Source organism: Dasypus novemcinctus, chromosome 17 (genome assembly GCF_030445035.2).
Source record: "Dasypus novemcinctus isolate mDasNov1 chromosome 17, mDasNov1.1.hap2, whole genome shotgun sequence".
Classification (NCBI taxonomy): Eukaryota; Metazoa; Chordata; class Mammalia; order Cingulata; family Dasypodidae; genus Dasypus; species Dasypus novemcinctus.
The window spans coordinates 52,600,930-52,625,712 of record NC_080689.1 but is presented as its reverse complement, the minus strand read 5'-3'; the positions used below and the strand labels follow the sequence as shown (position 1 = coordinate 52,625,712).

General features: G+C 37.7%; 1 protein-coding gene across 4 annotated transcripts in view; it reads left to right on the top strand.

The window, feature by feature from the left end:
* The window catches only part of WDPCP (WD repeat containing planar cell polarity effector), a 407,401-nt gene that overhangs the window by 109,475 nt on the left and 273,143 nt on the right, over positions 1 to 24,783 (top strand). For 2 of the 4 annotated variants that reach the window (XM_058278665.2, XM_058278666.2), the window contains exon 2: positions 12,274 to 12,358. The exons of the other annotated variants lie outside the window; for them this stretch is intronic. In XM_058278665.2, the coding sequence (XP_058134648.1) occupies positions 12,298 to 12,358 (61 nt within the window). In that variant the 5' untranslated portion in view covers positions 12,274 to 12,297. The remainder of the gene's footprint in view (positions 1 to 12,273; positions 12,359 to 24,783) is intronic. 4 annotated transcript variants of the gene reach the window in all.

The following is a 24,783-nucleotide window of genomic DNA, read 5'->3' as shown; positions in this document are numbered from 1 at the left end:
TCTAAATGTCAAAACTGCTTACAATACAGAAAATGTTAAATTGACAAGATGTATTTAACTAAGTGAATTAAACAGTTTGAACAATGCCGTAGAGAAATGTTTTTCCAAATTTAAGTATGAGGAGATTTGTAAAGATTTCCGCCACAGTTTATTTCACTAAGGGGAAGGAGCTCCTTGTTTCCATCATCTGACCAATTGTTAGCAGCTGTGAAGCACCACCCTCTAGCTGTGAGGCCTAGATCCCTTTAGCACTTGCACAGAGCACTTGCTGATTTGAGTTCAAAGAGCTCTCTGTTTAACATTAGTGTCCCCGCTTTCAATGTAATTCTTCATTCCCTTATTTCCTTCATATATAAAGTTAATGAAAAAAAAGAAGACTAAGGATTGATACCATTAATACACAAAGAAAGGGCTGACGAAATTAATGGAAAGATGGACAAAAGATAGGAGCAGGTAATTTATAGAAGAAAAAACTATTGCAAGTACATGAAAAGATATTTGATCTAATTAACAGAAAAATGAAATAAAATTACAAGAGTTCATTTTTTACCTATTAGATAAAAATTAAAAACTTAGATAATGTTACATTTTGTCAAGGAATTAGGGAAGAGGGCAGTCGTGTATTGGTGGAAGTATAAATTGGTACAATTATCATGGAGGTGGTTTGGCAGTACCCATCAAAATGTAAGATTTGCATGTATGTTTCCATGGTAGCGTTATTTACAAGGCAAAATTTAGAACAAAATGTTTCTTAAGAGAAAGGTTAAGAAAATTATCACTTTCTGGTGGAACATCATGCAACTATTAACACAGCGAACCCCTGGGGAATGATGCACTGTGGTTAACAGTAGAAATATGAGAACTTCTCTCATGAACTATGACAAATATACGATACTAATACTAGTGTTAATAACAGTATGGTTTGTGGGATAATACACCAAATATAAGCTATGGACTATCAATAGCAGTTATTATGATGATGTTTTTTCATCAGTTGTAACAAATGTGTCACAACAAAGTAAGGTATTGGTGGTGAGGCAGTGTGTGGGAATCCTGTATGGTATGTATGATTGTTTTGCAAACTCACAATTTCTCAAATAAAAAAATAAAAATAAAAAACAGTGATGGAGCTCTGATATAATAACAGAAGGAGCATCCACGCTGTAGTGTTGAGTGGGAAAAAAGCAAGTTGTATGTATAGTATTATCCTTTCTGTAGAAAAATACAAAACAAGTCAATATGGGTATGGGTGTATTGTAAGTATATCAAGAAAGTCTGGAAGGCCACATGCTAAGGCTTGCAATGGCTTCCATCAGAGTGGGAAAGGGAGCTGGAAGGGGGGCATGCTCATTTTAGCACCAATTATTTTTGTATTGTTGCATCTTTTATTGTAATTTTTTAAAAAAATGAAAAACCCAAGAAAAACCAGACTGAAGGTCTAATGGATTGAAAAGTTTCTTTCTTCATAGTTTGTACACTTTCAGGTCTTCAAGTTTATTTAAAAATGAGGACATGATTGACCTTTGTGCTTTGTGCTTTTGCATTTTGCGTCTATCATTTAATTGCTTAATGTTATTAATTAAATCTAAAAATGTATAATTTAAGCTATTACCTTTTGGCACTTATTGAATACTTGTAATGAGTGCTTATTATCAAATAATTGTCCTGAAAATGTACACTGGAAGTGTAAATTGAAAGGTATAATAGACTTTTGAATGGATCTAGAACTTTATATATTTTAGGTAGAAAAGATTTAGGTATGTTTTAAATGACAACATAATAATACCTTTTGAAGGCAAATGTCACTAAGGAAATGCAAACTTTTACTTGATAGCTGCGGCTTGAATAAAATGAAGGCTAAAATTTTTAGTATTGTAGGCAATTAGTTATGCAACATCCACTGATAGTGCTCAGCACTTTTCATCTTCAAAGCACTATATGACGTTAACTAATCCTTACAACATGTAGGTCAAAATCATTATCCCCATTTTTGCAGGTGGGGAAATTGAGGCAGAGAGTTTAAGTGATTTGGGGTAAATTTGCCAGAGCAGGATTAGAATGAAGGCATTTTTGGCTCAGAGCCCAGCATTCAGAACAGAAGAGCCACACCTTATTTTTTTTAGCAGACTTACTCTTTATGTACTTGATAAAATTTGCTTCTCCTTAAACCATATTGAGGTCATCTCTGTATCAAAATTGAAAAACAAGTTTGATCTCTATGTAACCACTTTAAAAAAATTATCTTTCATAGCATTCCTGACATTATATTATTCCTAGTCTCTTTTTCATTGTTTCCTCATTGGAACATTATCAGAATTTCTATCCTTGACTTTATTTTTCTTCTGCAATCTTTTTCAATGGCTTTAACTTTCCTCTCCATTTAGAAAATTCCAATTATATAGCCAAGGCCTCTTTTCTGTATGCCTAGCTACCAGCTAGACCTATCTCCCCTTCTCAGATGACTCCCTTATGCCTTAGATTCCCACTATGTCTAAAATCAATTTATTAACTTTAGCAAAACTCGCTCCTCTTCTAGACTAACCTGTTTCTGTATGTTTCAGTGCAAGTCCTGCCCTTGAAACTAGGACAAACCAGGTGGGAGCAAGTCTGGGTAAGGGGTTCCTGGGAACCAGGTGTAGACATGAAGAAAGGTTTATGTGGCTCCTTTGCCAGAATGAAGAAGCTGAGTCACAGTCTAAGGAAGAGGAAGAGGTTGAATTACAAACTGAATGGTAATAGAAGATCAGGTAGCCAGGCCAGGTGGTGGGCTGAGTAATTAATTGAGGTGTCCTGAGCAAAGGGAATGCACTGGTAGCTTTTCATCTGGCATGTGACGGTGGAGGCCACCTGCTCAGTGGAGCTGTCTTTAAGGCAAGCGTTACTGTTGGTGCAGGCACCAGCTCTCCGTCCCTTGGTGGTCACTCTGGATTCTCCCTTCTCCCTCACTTCCAGAATTCATCAGTCCCCATACACTGTTCATTCTTTCTGCAAAAGATCTCTTGAATGTGCTCCTTCGTTTACATTCCAAATCCATCCCAATTCTAGTCCTTGTTACTGAACATCAGTGCTCTGTGTTACTTTATTACCTTTCTAACAGGTCACTGTTATCAACTATTCTGTCCTTCCTCCAACCTCCCCTCCCCACCCAAGTTAATATTTCAACAATAGTTCTGATCTATTGATTATTCTTTATAAAATACTTTCCTGAATCACAAACTTTTCATTATTCCTCATTAGTTACCTAGCAAATGGCATTCAAAGACTCCCTTTGTGTGGCCCTAATTGATCTTCTACCTATATCTTGTGCACCACACCAGATTGCTTATTAGTCTTCAAGTAAGCCTTGCAACTTTGTGCCTGTTATGCTTTTGTATTTTCCCCCCTTTTTATCTCTCTCCATCTATCAAAATGTAGCAATGCTTCAATGCCCTTTACTCCATAAGATCATAGCTTTATTATCAAACTGGAACATCTACCAAACATCCATAGCCCTTTGTTTATATTACTAATTAGCACTTTTTACAAACTAATTCATACTGTTTTTGTGGTTATTTTATCTGCTATACCGGATTATAAACTGTTGATAGTAGAGATCTTGTTTTGTATATCTTTGTATCTGTGACTCACAGTAACATGTCATAAACATAAGGTGCTTAGAATATTTGTGATATTTAGTGATTACTTAACTATCATAGGGTTCTCTGGGGTATAGATGACCCAGTGTACCTAGCGCGCCTGTCTTTTGGTATAGTAGGTTTAATCCAAGCCGAGGTTTCCTTATTTTGAGAATCTCCAACCCTTTTACATGAACTTTATCGTTGCTTAATTGTTTGGTTTGGTGTTGAATATTTTTAAAATGTTTATTTCTGGTAACCTACCATTGATTAAATGTGCTCATGCCTATGCTCAACAGGTATTAATATAATTCTTACTGCATTGATGGCATTAGACAACATGCTGTGGGGGAAATATTATGTTTTACGCAATTTCAAAATTATCTAATGGTGATTAGAGTAACTAATACAACTAACCAATCTTTTATCTTAAAGTCATGCTCTTTAGTTGTCTTTATTTTTGTACATTTTGAATTAGTCTATTGGTAGTAAATTACAGGGTATGTTTTTTTTTAAAGATTTATTTTTTATTTATTTCTCTCCCCTTCCCCCCCCCCCGCCCCAGTTGTCTGCTTTCTGTGTCCATTCGCTGTGTGTTCTTCTGTGACTGCTTCTATCCTTATCAACAGCACTGGGAATCTGTGTTTCTTTTTGTTGCATCATCTTGCCGTGTCAGCTCTCCGTATGTGCGGCGCCATTCTTGGACAGGCTGCACTTTATTTCACGCTGGGCAGCTCTCCTTATGGGCGGACTCCTTGCACATGGGGCTTCCCTACGTGGGGACCACCCCTGCGTGGTACGGCACTCCTTGTGCGCATCAGCACTGTGCATGGGCCAGCTCCACACGGGTCAAGGAGGCCCGGGGTTTGAACCGCAGACCTCCCATATGGTAGGCGGACACCCTATCCATTGGGCCAAGTCCGCTTCCCTACAGTACATGTTTTAAGTTTATGCCCAAGAAAAATTCCCTGAGGCTCTCGAGCTTTTTTTGCCAATGCACATAACATTTTAACTGTCTCGTTGGTGTCTCCATGGTATCATTTATCTTTGTTTTAACTACAGAAGTGTTTTCCCTTTGCTATTTCTTTCTTTTCCATAGTGTTTTACACTAGGGTTTATTTGCCCTCAAGCTTCCTGTCCTTACGAAAGCAGTCAAAATAATTGACTTCGGAAGCCAGGGAACTGCACATTTAACTACCCTGGCAGAACACAAGTATTTTGCAGATTTATTTAGTGGCAGGTAATCTCTATGTATAAAACATACTTTTTATTTTTCAGAAGATTATCAATAGTATAACAAATTACAGCATATTAGTACAACTGTTTCTATTTAGCATGTTACTTTCTCAAAATTTAGTCTCTATGATAACTATTACTAAGACAAATATTAATTTACTGTAATGTAACTCATTGTGGGAGGAATGTTTAAATTTTGAAAGTTTTTGAGGATATAAGTAGAAAGTAAGAAGGGGCTCTGGAAGATTCTCTCATCTCTCCTTCCTCAAAATTTGGGCTCTCATAGAGTCTCTTCACTAAATCCCTACCACCAAGTAGAGAACTGTCAACGTAAATTTAGGTCAAGCTCAATTTAAATAATGCTTCTTATTTTTTCACGGACACTGGAAATTTGGATCAGAATGGCCTTAACTTCTAAGACTGTCATTAACTACCCTGAAAAATTAACACTAACAGACTTTTGTTAAAGTTAAAAAAGTACTGAAAAATAAATGAAAAATTAACTTATGCAAGCATTTTTTGGTTTTTCCTTTCTGCTATTTTTTAACTGGAATAATTCATTTTCCTATTCAATATTTGATGAGATAGTTTGCTAGATGTATTTTTCATTCATTCATACATTCATTCATTCCCTACCTGTACAGCTACACAGTTTGACAGATACTACTTTTGTTCTAGTTCTAAGTCATGTGCATGGGCTTTTATCCCCCAAAGAAATGCGGCAGAGTACTGGGTTGGGCAGTCTTTTCTTACCTTGCTTTGTTAGGTACTCCCTAATATTTCACTACTTTTCTAATTCATGCCCACCCACCTCCTCCCGAAATGCAGAATCCAGCATTCTTCTGAAATTCTTCTCTTACCTCCTTCAAAACAACTATTTATGCACTAATATAATATTTGAATAATACAAGCTCAGTCTTGACTACTTCCCCCAGGCAGGTTTTTCAAACCAGGAAATTATCAGCATTCTTTTTTAACTAGTGACATTCTTGAGTAAGATATAAGGCATTTAAAGCTTTGTGCCTTTCAAAAAATCTGCACAGTGTAAAGCTGGTAAGGCATCTTGAGGACTACAAAGGATATTGATTTGGACCCCTCCCATTCTGTCCATCTAGTTATTATTATATTTTTTGCAAATTTGTTTATTCCATTAATTCTCTTTAATTTTATATGGTGTTGTTAGCAGATATTTACTGAGGAAAAAGAAGGATGAATAACCCATATTTCATTATCTTTTGCCCCCCTTGAAGATGCATGACCTCTTGCAAAGCCCCCTCTTTAATCACATTTTTTTTTTCAGGGAGTCTGCAGGAGTTGTCACATGTTTTCATAAACAAATTCAATCAGTTACTAATAGGCATTGGCCATTTTCTTTTCCTCTGACTATCTCACCAACTACTTGCTATACTTATTCCATCAATTGAGTATTGTTGCCATTTCCCCAGATGGCATGGACTATCCCTCACCCACCATGTGTACTTTTGCTGGGTACAGATTCTGTTTTGTTTGGATAGCACCACTCTCACTGAGAACATTAATATGACCAGCTACTATTTCTGCTTACTTCCTGTTAGGTGCCACCACCTGTGTCCACTTCTCCAGTTTTACACCTCATACTCCCTTGTGTGACTACAAAGGGGTTCTATACAAAGTAAGAGCAGACTTGAATCCTTGGGTGGTGAGCTGGAAGATAAGTCTAGGTCATAGTCTTTACACTCTCCTGTTTTCAGAATTTTCCCTTGAGTCCAAATGCAAAGGATCAGGGACTTTTTGCACTTGGCATTTGAAGCATTCCACAGACTCATGTTTATTTATTCCCTCTAAAACAACATAACCTCTGAGTAGTTTAGGACTTTTAAACATAATAAACATATGAGCAGGGAACCTAACTTCGGAATAGTGAGGACTTTCAAACATAGTAAACATATGGGCAGTGAACCTATCAGTTGTTTAAGTTAAAGGCATTTCTGCCTCTTTGAAATAGCTCCATTGCTGTTATCAGGGACAAGGTTTGAATTGACTTATACTGAAAAATAGATTTTCATATATAGTCCACCCTTGATATGTAAATAAAGGTATGGCTTTTTTTATTTCATCAATAAAATTTTATATTTAATTTGCATGATTAAAACCTTTTTATGTAGCTATAAACAACTAAACTTCAGCCTAGACTTTGCCCAAATTGTCATAAATTCTAATGATTGGTATCGAAATAAACACTAACGTTTTTAATATTCTAGTAGTTGATGACTTTGGTGATTAATAGCAAAGACAGTATGTACCTATTTTATTGCTATGAAAACCCGTTTGCATGGCATGGTTCTTCTCCACATACTCTGACCCACATTGATGTATTTCCTTCACAAAACACCTATGATATTTAATACTTATTCATGCATTCATTTCACATTGTGAAATTTACTATATAAGGGCATTTATATACTACTTTTTTTTTTCCTGAGGAAATTTGCATAGAGGTGGACATATCAAGTTATAGCAGCAGCAGAAACAGTTGGTTAGGTTGTTGAATAAGGCATCCTCAAAACATTCTTGAGGTAGGTACTTTATTTTACTCCCAATATATAGCTGAAGGATAGGAAATTAGAGAAGTTAAGTAATTTGTCCAAATTACTTCTCAGTAAGCTGAGAAGGTAGGATAAGAAACTAGGCCATCAGATCCTAGGATCCACACATCAGACTAAAAAGATGGAAAATAAGTATTTATTGAATTCATTAACTGACTTTTGGGAAAAAAAAACAAAAACACTCCAGAACTCACCCATCTAAATGATAAGGGTGCAGTTTACTTATTCTAATACTAGGAACTTTGATAAATTGTGTGATCCAGGGTGGGTCTTAATCCTTTTACTGGAGTCCTTTATAAATGGAGGAATAAAAAGCTGAAGATACAGAAAAAAGCTGCAAGGAGAGAGAGAAACCCCTGGAGGCTGAGAGAGATGGCCATGGGAGTCAGCAGATGAAATCAATAAAACACTGAAAGTAGGTGGAGGCACTGAAGCCAGAAAGCTGAAAGCTATGAGGCCTGGGGGAAAAGGGAGATGATGAGCTAATGCCACCATATGCCTAATTACCAACAGCTTCAGCTTGGGGAGAAAGCATCTCCTGATCAAGTCTTGATTTGGCCATTTTCATGGTCTCAGAACTGAAGGTTTAGAAGTTCATAAATCCCCACTGTAAAAGCCAACCCATTTCTGGTATATTTCCTTGGCAGCCTTTATCAAACTAAAACAATGGCCAATTGATTTTTGCCAGGGTGCCAATTCAGTGAAGGAAATGGTGATTTCTTCTACAAAAGATGCTGGAAAAATGGGATATCCACATGCAAAAGAATGAAAATGGACCCCTACCTCACACCATATACAAATATTAACTGTAAATGGATTCAAAGACCTAAATGTAAGGACTAAAACTATAAAACTTCTAGAAGAAAATATAGGGAAACATCTTCAGGACCTTGAATTAGACAAAGATTTCTTAGACATTACACCAAGAGCACAAGCAACAACAACAACAAAAATGATAAATTGGACTTCATCAAAATTAAAAACTTTTGTATGTCAAAGGAATTCAACATGAAAGTGAAAAACAACTATACAATGGGAGAAAATATTTGGAAACCACTCATCCAATAAGTATTTAATATCCACAATATTTTTTAAAATTCCATAACTCAACAATAAAGAGACAACTCAATTAAAAATGGGCAAAAGACTTGAATAGATATTTCTCCAGAGGATATACAATGGCCACAAAGCACATGAAAAGGTGCTAAACATTATTAGCCATTAGGGAAATGTAAATCAGAACCACAATGATGCATAATGTGCATAATTCCCATACATCAGCTCTCCAACAACACTTTACATTGTTGTGGAACATTTGTTACATATTATGAAAGACCGTGATTGGACCATTACCACTAAATGTGGTCCATAGTGTACACTTGGTATATTTTTTCCATGTACCCCCTATTATTAACACCATGTATTAGTATTGTACATTTGTTACAGTTCATGAGAAAACACTCATATTTGTACTGTACCATAGTCCATCTTCTATCACATGATTCACTGTGTTCTACAGTCCCATGCCTTGAACATTCTACCCAAAGTGTACATTGTTTGTAAGCTCACAATTTCTCTAATAAAAAATATAGAAAATAAATGGAAGATGAATAAATAAGAACATTTTCAACAGGCCTAATGATGTGACAAAAATACAATATGTTACTGGGATGAGGAGTAGAGGATGGGAGTGGTAGGGTAGAAGCTACATAGTACTCTCTAGAACAGTATAAAAATGTTATTTATCTGAAGGAAAATTGAAAACCATTTTTACATTTGTTTTTGATAAGGGGAAGTTATGTAAATATGGTACATATCACAGCGCAGGACATAATTTTATTGACATTTCATTTACAATTGAAATGTATAAATATTTGAGAGGAATTCAAGGGATTCTTTTTAATTTGCCACTTTTAGTCTATTTTTCTTTGACTATGCTATCATTTATGTATGAAAAAATATGAGACTGTTCATTAAAATTTATTAATGCTTGTATTTACATGTATACATTAAAATGTTTTTTATATATATATTTTTTATATTTTTAAAAAACAATGAGATACCACTTCACACTCACTAGAATGGCTATTATTAAAAAAGAAAGGAGAATAATAAGTGTTTTTTAGGATGTGGAGAAAGAAGAATACTCATCTGTTGCTGGTGGGGATATAAAATGGTGCATCTGCTGTGGAAGACAGTTTGGCAGTTCCTCAGAAAGTTACGTATAGAACTACCATATGACCTGGAAATACTGCTTCTAGGTATATACTCAAAAGAACTGAAAGCAAGGACTCAAACAGATATTTGCACACCAGTGTTCATAACATCATTATTCACAGTTGCCAAAAGGTGGAAGCGACCCAAGTGTCCATCAACTGATGAACTTAAAAATAACTTATGGTATATACATACAATGAGATATTATTCAGCATTAAAAAGGAATGAAATTCTGATACATGTGGACAAAATGGATGAACCGTGAAGAGGTTGAGTATAATAAGCAATACACAAAAGAACAAACATTGTATCATCTCACTTATATGAAATAATTAGCATGTGTAAATTCATAGAGTAAGAATTAGAACATAGGTTCTTAGGGACGGTGGGGTTGGGGAATGGAGTTAATGCTTAACTGGTACAGTTTTTGTTTTGAGTGATAGAAGAGGTTTGGTAATGGATAGTTGTGATGGTAGCACAACATTGTGCATGTAATTAACACCACTGAATTGTATAGCTGAAAATGGTTTAAATGGGAAATTTTATGTCATATATATGTTACCAGAATAAAAGTAACTAAACCATAGAACTGCACAACACAGAGTGAACCCTAATATAAACTATGCACTATGGTTAATAATATAGTAATATTGGTTCATCAGCTGTCACAAAAATACCACACCAATGCAAAATGTTAATAATAGGGAAAACTACATCATGTGGGGAGGTATACAGGACCTCTGTACTTTCTGCCTGATTTTCCTGTAAACCTTTCCTTTTTCTCTTCTGCTTGCCGATAAGGAACTGCATTCTCTCTCATAGTAATGTGGTCCACAGGCTCTCTTCCTCCATCCCTGTATATAGTGGCAATCAGCTTCTGGTTAGAAAAGGGCAGATTTGGGGATTCAAGAGTCCTTATAAGGTATCTTAGTACAAGGTGGGGGGTAGAATTCAGATCACTCTGTGTGTGATAACAGGCTGTTTCCTTTCTACCTTTTTCGGCTTCATTTTTCTATCACTTTCTGTCATGCCCCCTGATCATCCACCATTCCTGGGACATACCATCATACAACCTCAGTACACATTTCCTCCCACACCTCTATATACCCCAATATAGGAGAGCTGTGTGGTTGCAGGTGCAGACTCCAGCCAGTCTGCCTAGAACCAAAGCCTACATTCACTACCTGCTGATTATACTCCCTCTCTGTTTCCCCATTATGGGAGTAATATAGTACTACTTCCAAGGATAACTACCACCCAACTGGTGAAATCCTATGCTTCTGTGAGGCCCCAGTAAAATATCACGAATTCTTTGTAGCTTTCTCAGAGCCCTGCTCTTCCAGGAAGAATTGTGTCCCTTCTTCAGTGTTGCCATAGCCGCAGTGTTAACTCTGCCATGTTGACTCTTCGCACACTGTGTTCTCATTAGTTCAACATACGTCTGTTTCTTGATGACTTTAATTGGATTAAGATCAAATGTAAAGGTCCAAGGAAGTTTGTACTATGTCTAAATTATTTTATATTATCTATACACCTATCAGCAAACAATCAAATGATTCACCCATATGAATTGTATGGGAAATGTTTTTAGTTACCTCTAATGTTAAAAAAGCTCAGGACTCTGTTTCCATTTAAAAATGACTTAAATTATTTTTTAGACTTTTTCTTCATTACACTAAAATTTACTGGAAAGAGCAGATAATATGAGTTTTATTATCTCTTAACAGAAAATGCTGATATTTTAAATTACTGAATGTATTTCCAATATACAGTATTTATATAGTGCGATAATATATGTATATATATCCAAGCAAACATCTGAAAGTTATATGAATTCCTTTCAAATATTTCTAAAAGGTTGACATTATTCTAATTCATATTGGTCTTCTCCCTGCTGGTCTAAATTGAAGGAATCCTACTTGATTGAAAATATATCAATAGATGTCAATACTAGCTCCTGCTATTCAAATTGGGAGGCAATGTAGGATGTACATTTTTGCTCTCTTGTTTTTTTAAATGCAGTTAGAGTGGAATATTCGGCTCCATCATGACATGTAGATTATCAGATTAATCTGAATGCTAATGTGGTTTCACATAGTTTACTTTAAAGTATACTTCTTGTAATAGTAGCTATATATCATTTACTTTGGAATTCCATTTTAATTAGCCTATTTGTGTGTGGGGGATTGTAAATATTAGCTTTACATCTTAAAAATATACCACAATATATGTTTGTACATAATAACTTTTTAAAATATTCCCTTTCCTTAAAAATGTACCTTTTAAAAAATGCTTAAATATGAAATAATTCTATATACTCAGAGACTTAAAAATCAAACATGCCCTTGAAAAACCAAATCTGTGTTTCTACATATATGCTTCCTACCACAGTTCTCAATGTGATGACACACTAAATCTAGAAAAAGTGTGCATTGAAAAATTTTTTTTCTAGAGTTTATTTCTGGATAGTCAACTAAGGATACATTAAAGTGTATTTTTTTCCTAATGGACCATATCTCAGGTATCAGTAGTGGCAAATGATTACTATTGCTAAGGTATCTTGATTTTATTGGTAATTGAAGATAATTAATGGGCACCTCTTTTTAATATTTTTAAAACAGGACAACGATTCCTTCTGCCATCAGATGTCTTTCTGTTTGACTGAACTGCACCTGTGGTCTTTGAAGAATACTTTACACATTGGGGGTAAATGAGCTTTGGATTAATTTCAATATTCTTCAAGTATTTTACAACATTAAAAATAAGTACTAGTAAAGGCTATAGCTTGGATTCTCCAGTAGGAGTTGCATTATTTTTTGCATATTTAATGAAAAATTAGTTAATAGAGAATAATTCCTTTGTCATGCTGATTAGCTTTTTTTTTTTCCAGCTTGAGTTAGATTTTCAGTTTTGAAAATTAGTTTTATTGGCCTGATACACGTTTCCTCTTAAGATATATATGTCTAATTTTATCCTGGGATTGCCCATAATAACATTTTTATTTATAAATATTTATAGGCTGATTAATGGTAGAGTTATTTCTAGCTGATATTAAAACAACATTTCAAATACAGGTATACTTCATATTGCATTTTGCAAATATTGCACTTTGTGCAAATTGAAGGTTTGTGGCAATCCATTTTTCCAACAGCACGTGCTCACTCTGTCTTTCTGTGTCACATTTTCATTAAGGTACATAGATTGTTTTCTTAGACAGTGCTTTTGCACACTTAATAGATTACTGTATCGTATAAACATAACTTTTATATGCACTGGAAAACCAGAAAATTAGTGTCACTTGCTTTATTGCAATATTTCCTTTATGGTGGTGGCTTGGAACCAAACCCACAGTATCTCCGAGGTATGCCTGTTTTTAGCTAAGATGTACAATTATTTTCGTGTTCTTTGCCTCCCCCCTTTCTTTTTAGGTGGGAAAGTAATATATGTGTGTTTTAACGGTGCTTAGTATTATTATAGTAAAGGATATTTCGTTAGGAAACATCTATTTAAAAATCTTTTATTCTTCAGTTAGCCAAAGCAACTTTTAAATTTAAGAGGACACTTATCTTGATTCATATGCTTTTTGCATCATTATTAAGAAATGATTTCCCTTGCGAAGATTGTTTTTTTAATCAATATATAATTAAGATGAATGTCATTATATTTTCATGAAGTTTACTTTCCTTAAAATGTATAAGGGTAGAACTTCGAATAAACAGGATGAATTTATCATACATTTGCTTCCTCCCAAAACTCCTCTAAATGAAAGTAAATACATTAAAATAAAGAAGGTATAAGAACTAAGAGAATACGAGAGGAGATGATTGCAGTTGGACAATTTTTGGATGATGGAAGGCAGATGGAGGATTAGTATAACTAAAAAAATCTGATTATCAAATGCCTACAGAGGAGAATTCCAGTGAAAGCCAGTTTGTGCCCCGAAATTCTGGAAAGTTACAGAAATTTGAGGAGCCAGATATTACATGTGGCATGTGGCATGAGGGCGACAGCAGAGAACTTGAGTGTGCATAAGGAGTAGTTAGATGCCTCCCCTTCTGTGAAAATTTAATTAGGGAGGCTCTTAACTTGGGGACACGAGGCCCAGTGAAAAAAAAAACGGGAGAGGTGCTAAACTGACAACAGGGATGAAGCGAGAGCCTCATACTAATGGATGTGGTCTTTTTCATCCCACTTGGTTCTGAAAATGCCTCAGTCATTTGTACAATTTCCAGGAAATAAAGAGCTAGAGGGAGTCCCCTCTGGAGCAACCACATGGTCCCAGCAAGATGACCTTGCCATTTAAGGGAGGTCTTCCCAGCATGAAACATGCTGGTCCTTGGCTCATCAGTGAAGTCCAACAGTTGACAAACCCTATTCATATACACAGAGCTTCCAAATAGCTTTCTAGTGCCTCACTTCTAAACATGAACAGAGAACTAAGGATCATCAGATATTTGATGAATGTTTATAATAGGAAAGAGAACAAAAATAAATAGGGAAATGAATCTCTGAAGAAACAGAGATAATGTAGGAAGGAAAAAAAAGAAAACAGCCATAGACACCTAAGGAAAGATACTGAATCCGTGAAACAAGAAACAAAATAAAAAACCTTCAGAAAACAGGACTAATCTCTTGGAAATTAAAACTATATAGCAGAGGGAAGCAGATGTAGCTCAAGTGGTTGAGTGCCTGCTTCCCATGTACAAGGTCCCAGGTTTGATGCCCAGTACCTCCTAAAAACAAACAAATGAATAAACCAACTCTCATTGGGGAGCGGAGGTAGCTAAGTGACTGAGTGCATGCTTCCCCTGTACAAGGTCTTGGTTTCCTTCCCTGGTACCTCCTAAAATTAACAAAATAAAAACTATATAGCAGGAAAAAAAATTAAAAACTCAAAAGAGCAAAATAAATTCTCTCAAACAATTAAAAAACAATGAAAGTGAAGATATTTCACTGATGGTGAAAGTATAAATTGGTCCAACTACTTTATTTATTTATCTAAAACAATTTTTTTATTAGAAAAATTGCAGGTTTATAGAACAATCATGCATAAAATACAGGATTCTCATATACCACACTATTAACATGTTGCATTGGAATGGAACATTTGTTACAATTGATCAAAGCACATTTTTATAATTGTACTATTAACTATAATCCATGAATTAACTTAGGGTTCCTTGTATAATGCCAGTTGGATTTTTTATAAATATTTTATTCTATGACCATATATACAACCTAACATTACCCCTTTTAACCACATTTAGATATGTATTTCAGTGGTTTAATTAATTAAATTCACAATGTTGTATTACCATTGTTAGAGGAAAAATAGCACTCAATGGGACACAGAGATTGACCTGATTGTAGGCAGGAAGCTTATTAGGAAGCTCTCCCAATGGAAGGGCTCTGAAGAGAGACTTCAGCCCACCTCTGGCAGAGGCAGTCATGAATTAATCAGTACCTCTATAAGTGGGTACATGCTTAGTTAGTGGGAGTGGATTGGGGCTTGGGTAAGACCTGAGGGCCAACAGGGATGGCTAGGGGGTGGTGGGTAGTGAATTCTAGGGATGCAGGAGGGGTTGGTGGTGTCATAAGGCTCCTTTATACATTCTTGTGAGGAAATGAACTGTACCTGAACACATAAGCTCTGAATAGGGGGCTGTTCTATGTCACGGGAATGCAAGTCATTGTTTGTTAACCATTATAATCCTTGTGATTGGTTAATCATTATAAACCTTGTAAGGGAGAAACCTCTAACAACCATCACCATCATCCATTACCAAAACTCTTCTATTGTGCCAAATAGAAACTCCATATATTTTAAACCTTAACTGCATATTCCCTATCCCCACCCTATCCCCAGGTAACCTAAATTCTATACTTGACTCTATAAATTTGCTTATTCTAATTATTTCATATCAGTGAGATTATACAATATTTGTCCTTTTGTGTCTTGCTTATTTCACTCACATAATGACTTCAGGGTTCATCCATGTTGTCTCATGTATCAGAATTTCATCCCTTTTTATGGGTGAATAATATTCCATTGTACGTAATGCCACATTTTGTTTATCCATTCATCTGTTGATGGACACTCGGCTTGCTTCTATCTTTTGGCAATTGTGAATAATGTCACTTTGAATATCAGTGTGCAATGTGCTGTATTACATTAATTGATTTTCTTACATTAAACCGACCTTGCATATTGGGGATAAACTCCACTTGATCATGGTCTATAATTTTTTAAATATGCTATTGTATTTAGTTTTCTAGTGTTTCATTGAGATTGTTGCATCTATATTCATAAGAAATATTGGCCTGTAGTTTTCTTTTCTTGTGGCACCTTCATCTGGCTCTGGTATGAGGGTGATGTTGATGTCATAGAATGAACTAGGGAGTGTTTCCTCTGCTTAAAATTTTTGGAGCATTTTGAGCAGGATTTGTGCTACTTCTTGGAATGTTTGGTAAAATTCCCCTGGTCCTGGGCTTTTCTATTTTGGAAGGTTTTTGATTACCAATTCAAACTCTTTGCTAGTTATTGGTTTGTTGAAGTCTGCTATATCTTCTTGAGTCAGTGTAGGTAGTTTGTGTGTTTCTAGGAAGTTGTCCATTTCATCTAAGTTATTATATTGTTAGTGTACAAGGCAAATACAAAGTTGTCATAGTTTCCTACTATAGTAGTTTTTATTATTAATTTGGTGTCAGTAGTAATACCACCTTTACATTTCTGGTTTCATTTATTTGTGGCCTCTTTTTTCATCATTCTAGCTACTTTTGGTTTTGTTGATTCTGTTGTATTTTTGTTTTGTTTTTCTTTTATCTCTGCTCTAATTTTTGTTATTTCTTATCTTTTGCTTGCTTTGGGTTTAGTTTGTTCTTCTTTTTCTAGTTCTTTCAGTTTTGAGGTTAGGTCACTGATTTGAAATATTTTTTCTTTTAAAACGTAAGCCTTTAGAGTGCTCAGCATTGCCTTTGCTGGATCCCATAACTTTTGGTATGTGTATTTTCATTTTCATTTGCTTCAAGATATTTCCCTCTTATTTCCTCTTTAACTCGTAAGTTGTTCAAGGGTATGCTGTTTAATTTCTACATATTTAGGAAGTTTCTATTTATCCCTCTGTTATTGATTTCTAGCTTCATTCTGTTGTGGTTGGAGAAGGTAAGTTTTATGATTTAAATATTTTAAAATTTGTTTATACTTGTTTTGTGACATAAGATGTAGTCTAGCCTGGAGAATGATTCATGTGCATGCAAGAAGAATGTGCATTCTGTTATTGCTGGGTGCAGTGTTCTATATATATCTTTTAGATCTAGTTGTTTTAGACTATTGTGCAAGTCTTATATTTCCTTACTGATCTGTCTATATGTTCTATCCATTATTTAAAGTAGTATGTTAAGGTCTCCTAATATTAATGTAAGGCTGTCAATTTCTCCCTCTTTAAATCTGTAAGTATCTGTTTCATATATTTGGGGCTCTGCTGTTAGGTGCTTATATATGTATAACTGTTACATCTTTTTACTGAATTGACTCCTTTATCAGTACCTAATGACCATCTTTGTCCCTCAAGTTTTTTTGACCTCAAGTTTATTTTATCTGATACTAGTTTAGCTACCCCAGCTCTCTTTTGGTTACTACTTGCATAGTGTAATTTTTTCCATTCTTTGCTTACAACCTACTTGTGCCTTTGAATTTAAGATGAGTCTCTTGCAGACAGCATATAACTGGGTCATGCTTTTCTATCCATTCTACTAATCTTTGCCTTTTGACTGAAGAGTTTAATCCATTTACATATAAAGTCACTACTAATAATGCAGGACTTTCTTCTGCCATTTTGTAAGTTTTATACCTTTTTTGTCTCTCAGCTCTTCTGTTAATGCCTTCTTTTATATTTGATTTTTTGGTGTTGTACCATGTTGAATGCCTTGTCATTTCTATTTGGATTTATTTTTCAAAAATTTTACTTGTGGTTACGATGGGGTTAAAATATAACATTCTGAATATATAGCAATCATATTTAGTTTGATACCAGCTTGACTTGAATAGAATACAATGCACTATTCCTTCACCCCTTCAGCCCTCAACCTTTTTTTTGGTACTTACTACCATTTTTATTTTTTTACCTTGTATGTCCAAAACTATAGATGTATTGTTACTTTTTATGCATTTGCATTTTAGCACCTATAGGAAGTAAGAATTTGAGTTATATACCAAAAAATACATTTACTGGCATGTGTAATTACCCAAATGGTTACCTTTACTGGAGGTCTTTATTTCTTTTTGCTGCTTTGAACCACTGTCTATTGTCCTCTCAGTCTGAAGAACTCCCTCTAGCATTGCTTGTAAAACAGGTCTAGTGATGATGAACTCCTTCAGCTTTTGTTTATCGGGGTATATCTTAGTCTTTTCCTTGTTTTTGAAAGAAAGTCTCATCAGATATAAAATTCTTGAATGTTAATTGTTTTCTTTTGGCGCTTTAAACATTTCAGTCTGCTGCCTTCTTTCCTTCATGGTTTCTGATGAGAAATCAGTACTTAATCTAGTTGGGACTACCTTGTACATAACACATTGATTTTCTCTTGCAGGTTTCAGAACACTCATCCTTTGATTTCAACAATTTAACCAATATATGATGGGGTGTGTTTTTCTTCATGATGATCCTGTTTGGTGTTCTACGGACATTTTGGATATGCATATTCACATCTTTTGCTAAATTTGGGAAGTTCTTTGCCATTATTTATTTGAATATTCTTTTTGCCCCCTTCTCTTTTTCTTTTCCTTCTAAGACTTCTACACTGCATATATTGGTATGCTTAGTGGTGTGCCAAACATCTCAGGGTATTTACACTTTTTATAATTCTTTTTTCTTTCTGTTCCTCAGTCTGACTCATTTCAATTTTTCATCTCTGAGATTGCTGATTTTTTCTTCTACCAGCCAATCTTCTGTTGATACCCTCCTGGGTATTCTTCTTTTCAGTTATTGGGGTCTTCAGTTCTAATAATTCTGTTTGTATCTTTTTTAAAATTTCTGTTTCTTTACTAAGATTCTCATATTACTTACTCAATGTTGTCCTGATATACTTTAATTCTTTCTCTGTATATTTCTTCATCTCTTTAAGTATTTTTAAGATCATATTTTTAAAGTCTTTGTTTAATATGTGTAGTCTGGTGCTCTTCATTGGTGTTTCTGGATTTTTATCCTCTTCCTTGATGGGCCATTGTTTCCTGTTTTTTCATTTGTCTTATATTCTTTTCTTGTACGCTGTACATTTTAATATTTAATAATTAAAATGGTAATTTTGGGATTTATTCCCTGAGATGTCTATCTCTTGATTTTGTACTAGGTGGTGATATGACAGAGATTTTCTTGAGTGTCAGCCATTCCTATCAGGAAAGTCTGCCAAAGGCAAATGCAAAGTACAGGGTTCACTCTGTTTTTTGACCCTGTGTTTTGTAGTTGCTTTGGAGTTCTTCTGTTTATAGGAATTTGAATGTCCTCTGTATTTCCCAGAAAACAGACCTTCCTTCTTTTCCTGGAAGAGGTAATACTTTGCTTTGGGCCATCTACCTAATTGATTCTTAAACTGCTTTCCTTGTTGGCTCAAGCTGCTTTCACCCGGAGGGTAAATTCTGGGAGGTGGGTGCTTGCAGAGCAGGAGTTTCCCAAGTAGTCTCTCCTAGTTGGAACAAGGCCAGTGACATAGGGAGGCGGTACAGACTGGCTCTAAACTGTACTGGAGAAGGGTTCAGGAACGGTGCCAGGAACTTCTTCCATGGCTCCTCAAAGCTGTGCCTTCTTGACCTGCTCAGCAGATGCAGTCCTTGAAGACCCCTGCATCTCTGCAGAAGCATAATACCTTTAAGTTTCCTCAGGTTGCTTTGTCTTGGTGGGTTGGAATATTGGCTGTCCTCACAGCCAGGCCCCAAGTGATCCGAACTCACTAATCAAAAGCTGTGATCAGTGATTGGCTGAGCTTACCCCTGATCTTGAGGAAGCAGACTTTTTCATCTCTTTCTTCCACCAACAAGCTAGCCAGGGGCTGGGACCCTATGGCTGACTGCCATAAGAATGGGAATGGGCACACTGGTAATTGCCACAGAGCGAGCAGTTTCCTCCTAGTCTTCCCCATAATTTACCAGCCTCTTTTCCTTGCTCTTCCCTGGATGCTGTATAGTGCAGTGGACTCTGGACTTTTGAAATAGTTGTTTCAGACAGTTCCTGTCTGTTTAATAGTTGTATGGGTGATGAGACTTAATCATGGAGCTTCCTACTCTGCCATTTTTCTACAATCTGGTTCAACCAGTTTAGAAAAACAATTTGGTATTATCCACTATATTATTAGTTGAAGATACACGTCCCCTGTTGACTAATTGACCTGGCCCGCAGGTCAAACGAACCGGCACCTGAAAGAGGGAGTGGGAATTGGGGGACAAGAGGCGAGAGAAACGGAGACAAGACAGGATTCTGATCAAGTCTCTGTTTATTGAGGGTAGAGCATCAGAATATATACTAAGGGGAGGGTATTAGCAGGGGGTGATAGGCTAATGAAGCCGCTCTTCCATATAAGGCAATAAAATGCTGTTACACCACTTGCTATAGGTTGCGAGTCTTCAATGCCGGTCATGGCTTCAACATCTTGTGCAGGCGCGACACTTTTTGCCCGGGAAACTGGGGAAAGGGGAAGAAGAAGGTGGAAGCACAGGGATGGAGTAGGCGTACTTATGAAAACTGCCATGTTGCTGGAGACCGCAAATGCACGTAGCTCCGGGCGGCTCCCCACAGGTCCCCTTTCTTTATTATATTTTATGAAGCACCCTGAGTTCGGGGGGAACTGTGCCTGTCTTAGGTCGGGGCGTGCAAACGGTTAGGCGGATTGCCTTACCCGTCATTGAGAATGCAACAGCGGCAAAAGGCTGTGTCTCTGTCTTCGGTGGCTCTGCCATGGAACTGATCATGCCCAGTTGCCCATCATTGGCTATCCAGTTCATCACCTCAGAACCTGACAGGGTTCATATGTATTTGAGAACCGCTGCCAGCAGTCAGGGTGCTCCCATTTTGGTTATAATGTGTGGAGGCCGGAGGGAGGTGCGGTACGCACCGCGTTCTCTTACTGCGGTTTCATAATGGAGGTTTGGGGAGGTGAAAGCAAGAGGGGGAGAGAGAAAAATGAGGGAGCTGTAGCAAGGATGGGCTCTTCAGTCGCAAGCAGCTGGCGCTGGCGGATGTGGTGTGCGGCGTTGGCCGATACAGTCTTAGGTTGTACTAAAGACTCGGAGTGCCGGCGTCACAGAAGGATTCCAGGGGGGCTGTACAGCCGCATGGGTTTTAGCATTGGTTGCTCTCCTGCAAGAAAGCAGAGTTCATCTCAGGGAGAGTTCTCTACCCTGGATAGGTTGTTATTATCTATTTGTTTTACCAATCGTTCCGGCAGCCACCTGGCTGCATCTAGTCCTTTGGAATAGATGCAAACTGATCCTCTGCCCCATATTAGGATGGGATCGGGTCCATGCCAGGTATTATCCATTGGGTCTTTCCATAGGGCTGTGGCATGTTTTGTGCTGGTATTAGGGTGTCAGAAGCGGTCAGCTGCAGAATGTCCTTTTTGATCTAAGCTTAAAAAATTTAGAATAAAGAGAGAGTGGGATAATAGATTTTTGGGGGATCCTTTGACTGGGTACCACTCCTCCTTTTTTATTTTTCCTATGATGTTTTTTAGAGACAGATGCGCTCTTTCGACTATACCTTGGCCTTGGGGGTTATATGGAATGCCTGTGATGTGTTTTATGCCCAGATGTTGGCAGAAGGTGGCAAACATGTGACTGGTATAACCGGGGCCATTATCTATTTTTATTTGTTGTGGGATTCCTAATACTGACATGGCAGTTAACACATGTGCAATAACGTTTTTTCCTGCTTCCCCTGTTTGTGGGGGTGGCGAAAATAAAGCTGCTAAAGGTATCAACAGTAACATGCACATATTTTAGATTACCAAACTCAGGAATATGAGTTACGTCCATTTGCCAGAGGGCATTGGGTATGAGACCTCGAGGATTCACTCCTAAATGAGGTGTAGGTAAAGGGTTACACAGGAAGGGCATCCTTTAACAATCTGACGAGAAGCCTTAAAGGATGTGCACTAATATGATGTAATTGGTGAGCTTTAACAGCCTTGTTAAGGTTATCCGAGTTGTTATGCATGCCCTGGTTAACATAGCACAGTAGCTGAGTGGCTTGATCGGCTAAATGGTTTCCTAGGGTAAGGGGACCGGGAAGATTGGAATGAGCTCTAAAGTGACCAATAAAAAAGGGTGATTTCTTTTTTGAATAAGAGATTGTAGTTGAGTAAATAAGGTTGTCGCTTCTGAGACATTCTTTATTTGAGCAGCAGTTTCAAGCAAAGGGACTGACTGAGCTATATAAGCGCTATCTGTGAAGAGACTGAAAGAGGCATCTCGGAATGCAGAGAATACAGCTATGACAGCTTGTAGCTCTGTAAGCTGCGCAGATTTGGAGTGGGTTTGAAACCGGACAGTTTTGTTATTAAAGACATAAGCAGCCATTCCCAAGGAGGACCCGTCGGTGAATATTGTTAGGGCTCCAGTGATGGGTTGGAGAGAAGTGGTGAAGGGGAAAATGAAGTCATGCGTACTCAAAAATTGTAGTAGCTTATCATTGGGGTAATGGTTATCTATTTGTCCCACATAAGATGCACAAGCAATAGGCCAGCTGTCAGTTGTCTGCAACAGCCAGCTGATTTGTTCCTTAGTGTAGGGCTGAATGATGGTATCGGGTTCCTTACCAAAATAACGTTTGCCTTGTTCTCTCCCTAGGCGGACAATATCTGCGACAGCTTGATAGTAAGGATAAATTACTTTAGCGGGTGACGCGGATAAGTGCACCCACATTATGGGGGCTGTTTGCCAGAATACTGCCCGTGGGAGTGAGAGAAGTTTTACATATGACAAAAAACAAGGGTTGGCTATAGTCCATGGTAGTGACAAATTGTGATTGTATAGCTTGCTCGACTATTTTAAGGGCTTGGCATCCTTCCGGAGTAAGACTTCTAGGGGAGTTGGGGTTAGAGTCTCCTTGTAATATGTTAAATAGGGGTTTTAAGTCCCCTGTGTTAAATTTTAAGTAGGGACGGAGCCAATTTATGTTGCCTAAGAGCTTTTGGAAGTCGTTTAGGGTTTTTAGTCTATCTAGTCTGAGGTTGGCCTTCTGGGTGATTATTTTATTTCCTGCCATATGAAACCCCAGGTAGGTATAAGGGTCTTGTAATTGTACTTTATCAGGGGCAATTTGAAGCCCGTGTGCCTTTAAGGCTGTTTTCATATCATGGTACATGTTAGGACATCTTGTTCCTTTTTACCAGCCATTAAAATGTCATCCATGTAGTGAATAACATAAAGGTCTTTCCACATTGCCCTTACTTCTCTTATGGCAGCAGCCACAAATTTTTGACATAAGGTAGGGCTGTTTGTCATGTCTTGGGGTAAAACCTTCCAGTGACATCTCCTCATAGGTTCTTTGAAATTCACAGAGGGGAGGCTAAATGCAAAGTGTTTTTGATCTGCCGGGTGTAATGGAATAGTAAAGAAACAATCTTTTAGATCTATGATAATTTTATAATATCCAAAGGGGATGGCTACAGGGGTTGGAAGACCAGGCTGCAAGGCCCCCATAGGTATCATTGTTTTGTTTACTGCTCTTAAGTCTTGGCAATAATCGCCATTTTCCAGATTTCTTTTTAATGACAAAAATAGGAGTATTCCAGGGAGAGTCACTTTCTGTAATATGTCCTGCCACTAGCTGTTCCTGCACTAATCGCTGGGCGGCCTGTAGCTTGTCTGAGGATAAAGGCCATTGACCGACCCATACAGGTTCATCTGAAAGCCAGGTGATTTGGTCTGCATGGGGTACAGGAAGATCAACGACCCCTACGCTAAATTTCCCAGGCCTTTTTTGTGGGTGTGTCCTGTGGCCAGTATGGGTTGAGTAATGCCTGTCTCAAGCTTTCCTAAGCCTTTTCCTGGCTTAAATCCCTGGGAAAGCATTTGAGCTGTGACTATATCGTTGGGGCTACCCATACAGAGTCCCATTTGGGCAAGTAAGTCTCGTCCCCACAGATTGACAGGGAGCCCTTGGAGGACATAGGGCTGTATAGTTCCTTGATTTCCCTCCCTATCTTTCCAGGTCAAGAGCTTGGAACTTCTTTCGGGGTTTCGGGTTTGCCCAATGCCCTGTAAGTTGGTTAAGGAGGGAGAAAGGGGCCAGGTGGATGGCCAACCAGCCTTTTCAAAGATGGTAACGTCTGCCCCTGTGTCTATTAGGCCTTCGAATTGTTTACCGTCAAGCCAAAGAGACATAGTAGGTTTGTGGGTGGTGATGGGTGTACCCAGTATGCATCAGAGGAGCCGAATGCTCTATCCCTGTGGTCACTATCAATGGCAGTGTTGTTGGTGGGTATTAGGGGGAGTATCAGTAGTTAAGTGACCCGCTGTCCGGCAGGGAAGGAAATAATGCTTTTTGGAGCAGAAGCCATAACTTTTATTTCTCTGGTGAAATCACTATCCACAACTCCAGGGGAAATGTGGAGGCCACTAATAAGGGAGCTGCCTCGCCCAATGATGAGGCCAAAAGTGCCTTTTGGTAGTGGGCCAAACACGCCTGTAGGCAGGGCTTGAATTCCCATAGGCGGTGTTAGTACTGTGTGGGAGGAGGTACAGAGGTCCAATCCTGCCCTCCCTGAGGTGGTTCTACAGAGGTTAGAAATGGATTGCTGCTGGCGGGAACAAAGCTGATTGCCCCATAAGTCTGATTGTTTGTCGGGGCCTGGGGCTGGCCCCTCCTCCTGTTTCCCTGATAAGGAGGGAGTGGGCGACCTGAAGAATCAGTTCTTGATTTGCATTCGTTAGCCCAGTGTCTGCCCCTGTGGCAACTTTGGGGGCAGGAGTTGGGAAAGGTGGGGTGGCTTTTGGCTAGCAGGGGGGCGGCAACGACAATCTCTGGCTAGATGGCCAGGGTTGACGCAAGAGAAACAGGCCCTAGGTGCACGGGGCACTGGGGATGGAAGCACTTCTCTTAAGGCCGCAGGGAAGGATAGCCAGGCCCTGCTGCTTTGTGGGG